At 35.9% G+C, this 8,085-nt stretch overlaps 1 protein-coding gene across 1 annotated transcript; it reads right to left on the bottom strand.

Moving 5' to 3' along the window:
* Positions 1-7,572: 7,572 nt before the first annotated feature.
* LOC115216552 lies at positions 7,573-8,085 on the bottom strand. Its single transcript, XM_029786010.1, has one exon. It carries the CDS (start codon positions 8,083-8,085, stop codon positions 7,573-7,575), a length of 513 nt encoding a protein of 170 aa, XP_029641870.1.

Here is an 8,085-nt window from a genome sequence, read left to right as displayed (position 1 = left end):
TACTATATTTATTTCACGTCCTCGCGTTGTTGTGTTTTTTTTTTGTGCTTTCATGTTTGGATTAACTATATATATATATATATATATAATTATATATATATATATATATATTATATATATTATATATATATATATATATATATATAATATATATATATATATAATATAGATATATACATATATATATACATATACATATACATATATATATATATCCACGTGACCACGTGACCGACCAGACCATCAGATGTTGTTACACATTACTGGTCACAATGCGTTCGCATTGTTTTAGCCTTCGAATGACGCCACCCCGCTGGCTAAGCGAGCAGGCCATATATATATATAATATATATAATATATATATATATATATATATATATATATATATATATATATATATATATATAAATTAAATTAGAGATAAAACCACTATTAGGCAAATCAAACAGTGAAAAACATAAACCAAGACATAGAAATAAAATTAATTAATATAAAATACAAAATACTTAAATTATAAAATTCAAAATTTAAATCCATAGAAATATGTTACAAAAAAAAAATAGAAACTACACGTGGAAATGTAAGGGGAAAGTAAGAAGAAAAATAAGCGAAAATGCACATTGGAAATCAAAAAATTAAAGGCTTTTTATGAAAAGTAACGATAGATATATACAATTAGATGAACTGAGGTAGGAATAAAAGTAATAAAATTCATTATTGTGAATTGTTAAAGGGATTCAAAAGCATACCGGTTTCGTGAGTATATTAATAATTGCTTTGAATTCACACCGATTTATGAACTGTGCCAAGTCTGCTACGATTATGTGTAAGGGAGGTATGTAGTTCTGGATTTGGTGCAATTAGGGTAGATATAATGTAATGTGAATGATGTATGGAATGAATGGGGGTTAGTGGTATTAATTAAAATGTTAGTGGTGTTCTGTATTATGTTATGTATTCATATTGAGTTGGGGAAGATTGATGTAAGTTGCCTCTTTATTCATTCTTTGTTGTATTGAGGTGTTCTGTGAACATTGTTAGAAGAGGAAAATTAGGAAATTACGATTAAGATTGCTAGCACACCTTTCTATGTGTTCACTAACCTGTATCTGTTTGTTTTGTGGGTGTCGGATTTGTTCTTTCTGGCGAGTGATTCTTCGATGGAGTGATATTCCTGTTTGACCAATATAATTATTACCACACCCTAAGCATGTAATGGCATAGATTACATTATCTGAGGTACAGGTGAAATTTGATTTGATCTTGTTTAAAGTGGAATTCTGAACCCTCTAAAAGGTGGGAGCATGTACCACAGTAAGGTCGACCACATTTTTCTCTTTTGGTTCTGTTGTTAATGGATATAGTCTTGGGCTGCTTAATATTTTTTTCAATGATTTAGGTTGCATTTTGCTCTTGATAATTTTGTGTGAGCCTAAAATTTTGTTCATTGTTTTATCTCCTGTGAGGATGGAAAGATTTTGGATGATAATGTTGAAGGCTTCGTTGTTTCTAGGGTTATGTGTGGAGATATATGGGAGTATTTTAAAGTCCGGTTTGGTATTTCGGTTGACTTCCCTTAATGTTCGCATATCTATTTCCATAGCTCGTTTAATGCCATCATTTATTAATGATATTGGGTAATGTCTTTTGATTAGTATTGATCTGAGTTCAATGAGTCTTCGTTCACGAATATTGGTGTCCGAAACTATGGTACAGATTCTTTTCGCTGGATTATAAGGTAAATTAATTTTTATGTGTTTGGGGTGGCATGAGTTGAATAATAGGTATTGTTTAGAATCTGTTGGTTTATAGAAGATGTCCGTTTCGTTGTGGTTATTGACTATTTCAATTAGGATGTCAAGAAAAGGGAGTTGTTTATTGCTGTGCTCCATGGTGAATTGCATGTTGCTATTAATATTGTTAATCATTATTTTGAAATCGAGGAGTTTGTCCATGCTGTCTTTCCAAAGTATGAAGCAATCGTCCAAATATCTCTTCCAGTTCCCCATAAATAGCAATGAAATGAGGTGCCATACTTTTGTAGTGATGATTAATATATTTTAAGCTCTAGGTAACCCATTACAAGGTTCGCAATGACTGGAGTAGCTCGGGTTCCCATTGCAATTCCACATTTTTGTCGATAGTAAATTGTATCGAACATGAAATTGTTGTTCAGTAGGATGAATTTGAGTGTTACTCTGTATGTTTATATCTTTATATATATATATATATATATATATATATATACAAGGCCAGGGAAGGCTGAAATCCCGTAGTCTGATAGTCTCGGCAGTGGCGGTGGCAAATGATTTATCTCCCCGCTGCGATGTGTACAAGAGTAGCCTCGTGCAAAATAGTGTGGAATAAAATAGTACTCGAATACTGAAGGTAGAGTAATATAAAGCTGCAACGACATCACAAAAGAACTGTTACTCAGTTTCACGTTTCTGTTCGTGGGACAGTTGTGATCAAGATTGGAATAAAATAATTTTTTATACAAGGTGGAACGAAATCCAAATCACAACAATTGTTTTGTGCATTCGCATCAGTTGTTTGTTACTGGATGTTTCTCATATATATTATTATATAAATATGATCCAGAAATAGCTGTGCACCTGCACGTCGTCAGGTGAGTGGCTTGGAAATATTTATGTCCTACATAAGGCAACGATCTGGCAAAATCATTAGGACACCAGACAAATTACTTAGCAGCACTTCGTCACCTTTGTGTTCTGTTTTAAAATTCCATCGAAGTCGACCTTGCCGTTCATGCGTTCAGAATCGAGGAAAAAAGTATATGTTGAGCATTTGAATCCATTTAATCGACTTACCACTCAAGCGAACTTGTTGGCGTAATGTGAAAGTTTGTAACCAATATTTACATCTTACTTAAAACATGGATGTATTATTAGAACACCGCATTACTGCAGTATTCACTTTGAGAGAGCCTCTCATGTGCAATACTAAAAGCACAGACGGGCCGTTAGCAAACGCGAATCATTTAGTATACTTTGCGATATCAATGACTGAGCAGTCACTGTTTTTCTATGGAATGTTGGCTTTGAAATTTGGCTGCCGCACTGCGAACATAACTTGCTACCGATTAAGCATATGCACATAAAATTACGTGATTTTGGTGTTTCGCTGCCTATGCTGTGGCGAATATTGGAAAGGTGTATATATAAGAAAGAAATTTGTTCGAGAGGGGCTTTTAAAAATGGAAAAGAAAGAACTTTTATTTAAAAGAATGTGATCCAAGAGAACAAATTACTAGTGAACTTCGATTAAATCAAGAAATTAGAAAAAGGAAATGAAAGTTGTTCAATCGAGATTTCTGAAACAGGCGTGTTAGATCGATAGAGGGGCATTCGTGTAGGTGGTAGTCTAAGAAACTAGCTGAATATTATTGTTTAGATGGATTATAAAGGAAATTAATATATGGTTGAAGAGATCGGAAAAGGAATGGATTTGGTGTTGGTAAGAGAAAGAGATAAGCTGAAAATGAAAGAGTATCACAGAAAGCGAAGAAAGTGTGCGAATAAGAGGCATTTAAATCGAAAAGAGAATTGTGCAGCTGGTGAAGACAGGCGAGCCATACAGACAATGTCGGTCTTCGACCGGAGAAGTAGGCAGGCGAAGGCATTCACTTGTGCAGCTAATACGTAATGCTAAAACAGCCGTGTTTGACATACAGTTGGGGAGTTGGCTGGGAGACAAGAAGCGAGAGAAAGATTTTAGAGAAGATTTCACTGAAATGAATGGTTTCAAAGAAAATTAATCAGAATATAGTGTCATTTACATACATAGGGGTTTTACATACAGTAAACAACATAATCACACAACTATGCATATATATGTGTGTGCGTGTACTCGTTTATGTATATATGTGTATATATGTGTTTATTAATATCCATACGCACACACATGTATTTAATACATACACAACTGTGAATATACATATGCATACGAACAAATACGTACATACATATATACACACTCACACAAAGATACACATATGTGTATGTGTGTATGTATGTGTGTGTATATGTGTGTGTGTAAACAATTTTAGGAGTCCGCACATACAAACATTTATACACATTTATACATAAATACATACATACAAACTGACATATGTGTGTTTATCTATACACGTAATATATGCATAATATACATATAATATATACACATAAATATATGTATATAACCGGGCACAGACATGGCTGTGTGGTAAGCAGCTTGCTTCCCAACTACATGATTCCAGGTTCAGTTTCGCTGCATGGCACCTTGGGTGAGTGGTTTCTACCATATTTTCGGGATCATCAAAACCTTGTTAAATAGATAGACGGAAACGGATGGCGTGTGTATGTTTGTCCCTCACTACCACTTGGTGTGTTTAAACCCCCGTAACTTAGCGATTCAGCAGAAATGATGGATAGAATACGTACAATAGAATATATATATATATATATATATATATATATGTATATATATATGTATATATAACGGAAGCTTTATGAAAATAGACAAAAGACGAAGGCAGGTGGAAAACAAACGAACAATTGTATTAGTATGGCGCTCAGGAAATATAAATAAAACAAGTCTTTAACGTTTCGAGCCTACGCTCTTCAACAGAAAGATGCACAGAGAGAAAAAAAAACACAGAAAGAAGGAGAGAAAAAAAAATGCGTGCAGTAGCTAACGAATCAACATGGCGATCTACATGGCGATCATGTATATATATATAAAATGCTAGGGAAAACGTTTTTGTCGAATGAATCGACTCCAGAAGTTACTGATACTTATTCTATCCATCATTTCTGCTGAATCGCTAAGTTACGGGGATGTAAACACACCAAGTGGTAGTGAGGGACAAACACACACACACACACACACACACACACACACACACACACACACACACACACACACACACATATATATATATATATATTGGGTTGTCCGGAAAGTTCGTGCCGATTTATAGTAGCTTACCATTCGACTTATTTTAGAACATGGTTGAGTCCATAAAATAGGATTTTACTACACCTCCATTTAGAGCACAGTTTAAGCTATCTTTTCGTGGAAGAAAGTTTATGTTCCTATAACCTGTGTAAATTCTGTAACCCTTTAAAATAGAAAATAAGAAAGGTCATTTTCGCCTCTTGATGCTTTTCTTTTTCTGTAAAAGGAAAAAAATGCCTCACAAGCAACCAAAGAAAGATGCGCAGTTTATGGTGATGTTTCTTTATCCGAAAGAACCGTACGGAAGTGGTTCACAAGGTTCCGAGCTGGAGATTGTAGCCTTATTAATAAAGAGTAATCAGGCAGACCATCCACAACATATGATGACCAAATCAAGTCATTAATTGTGAATAACCCACATTGCTCAACCCGAGAATTGGCAGAAAGCCTCAACCTATCAAAATCCGTCGTTCATGAACACCTGGTAAAGCTTAGGTACACAAATCGCTACGATGTTTGGGTACCACATGAGTTGAGTAAGAAGAACCTTTTGGATCGCATTTCCATCTGTGATTCGCTTCACAAACGGTATGAAAACGTGCCTTTTTTAAAGCAAATTATGGCAGGTGATGAGAAGTGGATTATCTACCTCAATGTTCAGAGAAAGTGATCCTGGAGTAAGCGACATGAGCCACCCTTAGCCACTCCAAAAGCGGATCTTCGCCCTAAAAAAGTCTTGCTTTGTGTCTGATGGGATTGGAAAGGAATTCTGTACTATGAGCTTCTCCCAAGTAACCAGACAATTCTGAGAAATACTGCACACAACTGGACGAGTTAAAAGCAACAATTCAAGAGAATCGTCCAGAATTGGCCAACAGGAAGGGTGTTGTTTTCCAACATGACCGCACGTTTCTTTGGGAACCAGAAAAAAAAAATTGCTGCATATGTTATGTGACAAAATGAATATAGAATTTAATACTTACTTTATATCATACTAGCAGTATCGCCCGGCGTTGCTCGGGTTTGTAAGGGAAATAACTATATAAGCAGTTTTAGAGATGTAAAATATAATAGCCATCTCAAAGGGGGGGTGTTACTGTAGCTTTTTACGTTCGGAGATTTAATAATACATTTTTAGAGAGTTACTTCCCTTATATATTAGCAAAAATGTGCATTAAAAATGGGAAAAAATGATGGTAAATTTCTTTTTAAATCGTAGACTCATCGTAGATGCGCGCTAATACCCAGACGGGCTCGATATGAATCAGGACTATAAGATACCCGGTTTTGGTTAAACTGCACCGCAAAATGTGGGAGTAGTTAGGAATCTAAATCGTAGGAGACAGACAGCACACAACCTCACTTTTATATATAAAGATTTTAGCTAATTGTCAATTTCGTATATATCCACATCATCTTCATTCACTCTTTCCTTTTTGAAGTTCTATCTACTCCTGTAACTAAGATGGCGAGACCTATCCACTACATCTTTAATAAATTTAGCGTTCGGCTCCCAAGAAATGCATGATGCTCCCCTTCTTGTAATTGCTTGTTTAGCGAGAAGACGATCGGTGATCGTTTCGGCCTTCAACCTATTAGTGAACTTTGTCTTGGTGCAATTTACTTGGGAAAACATGCGTTCCACGGACGCTGATGAATGAGGTAACGCAGTTAAATTAGTCATGAATTATGATAGCCTCTCAAATTTAGAGTAGTGAAGCCCGTCTTTAAGATTACGTATGGTATATCAGAATTCAAGGAGGCTATTTGAGAAAACAGGAATATCTTTGTATTGCCGAAATAATTTCCACTCATCGTCTAGTTCATCAAGTGTGTTTTCTGGTGCAAATTGCTGGGAAGTTTGATGCCAAAGGAATTATTGACTGAGGAGAGTTAGTGGATCGCGCGCTACTTTTGGATCAAGTATTTCTAAGAGGGAAAACACTCCAGCTTCATCGAGAGGAAAGCACATTTTTATTTGAGAGCAGAATTCTATTAAAAAATTTTTGCAATCAGTTTTTGAATCTAGCTGAGTCACCAACGATGGGGTTTTGCTCTAGATGTCTCATTGCGCGTCCACCAAAGTAAATATCACTCATATCTTTGTGATTTGTTGTGTTCATCATCATCATCGTTTAACATCCGCTTTCCATGCTAGCATGGGTTGGACGATTTGACTGAGGTCTGGCGAACCAGATGACTGCACCAGGCTCCAATCTTGATCTGGCAGAGTTTCTACAGCTGGATGCCCTTCCTAACGCCAACCACTCCGAGAGTGAAGTGGGTGCTTTTACGTGCCACCGGTACGAGGGCCATAAGATCAATATCCTCTTTTATAAAGCAACCAAGGATATTTTTATATTCACTGGATTCGAGTGCATGCAACAGATGCAGTCGAAAGTGTTCCGAATGAAACTCGACATTAAGAGTGTTTACTTACGTTAATATAAAATGTAAAAAGAGCAGCATCTGCTTCGTCCCTTTGTTAATCATTGTTTCATAGATTCATTTTGCTCCGACAACTGTTTCTACTTTAGCCTCAGATTCAAAATAAAGTACAAGGGCATCCCACTGTTCTATTATAACGTTAATTACTTTTTCACTCGACAACTATCTAGTTTGCGAAAGCTTTGGAATATTGTTTTCCTTTGTGCCAACAGCACTTTGTATCATATTGAAGTCAATTTGACGTTTGCCACTTCGAGAAAAGTTAAGTCCTTTAAAAAAGGGCTCGAGATACGAAGGTAACACCCTCACTGCATGACTTGAACAAAGCGCAAACGAATGGCAAACACAGCCTGTTGTAAATACAGTCGGAATATCATTTCTCATTAACTTTTGAAACCTGCCCTTGTTACCCGTCAATGTTGAGTAATTAACACAGGCAAATCCAAGTATGCTGCTTATAGATGCATCTTCTTTTGTAAGCGTAGACTTGACAGCATCGTTCAAACCCTGAGACGAACCATTTACAATTGCATCCAGAAGATTGTTCATCAAAAAGAACGAACAACTATTGCTAAGATTTGTGTCCGTACTCTCATCTATCAATACTGAAAACTTTTGTTTCTTGAGAATTTCCGAGATTTCGTTTCGTTCATAAGGTGCAATTCCGTCTTGCAT

Source organism: Octopus sinensis, linkage group LG10, assembly GCF_006345805.1.
Source record: "Octopus sinensis linkage group LG10, ASM634580v1, whole genome shotgun sequence".
Classification (NCBI taxonomy): Eukaryota; Metazoa; Mollusca; class Cephalopoda; order Octopoda; family Octopodidae; genus Octopus; species Octopus sinensis.
This window is presented reverse-complemented; position numbering and strand designations above follow the sequence as displayed.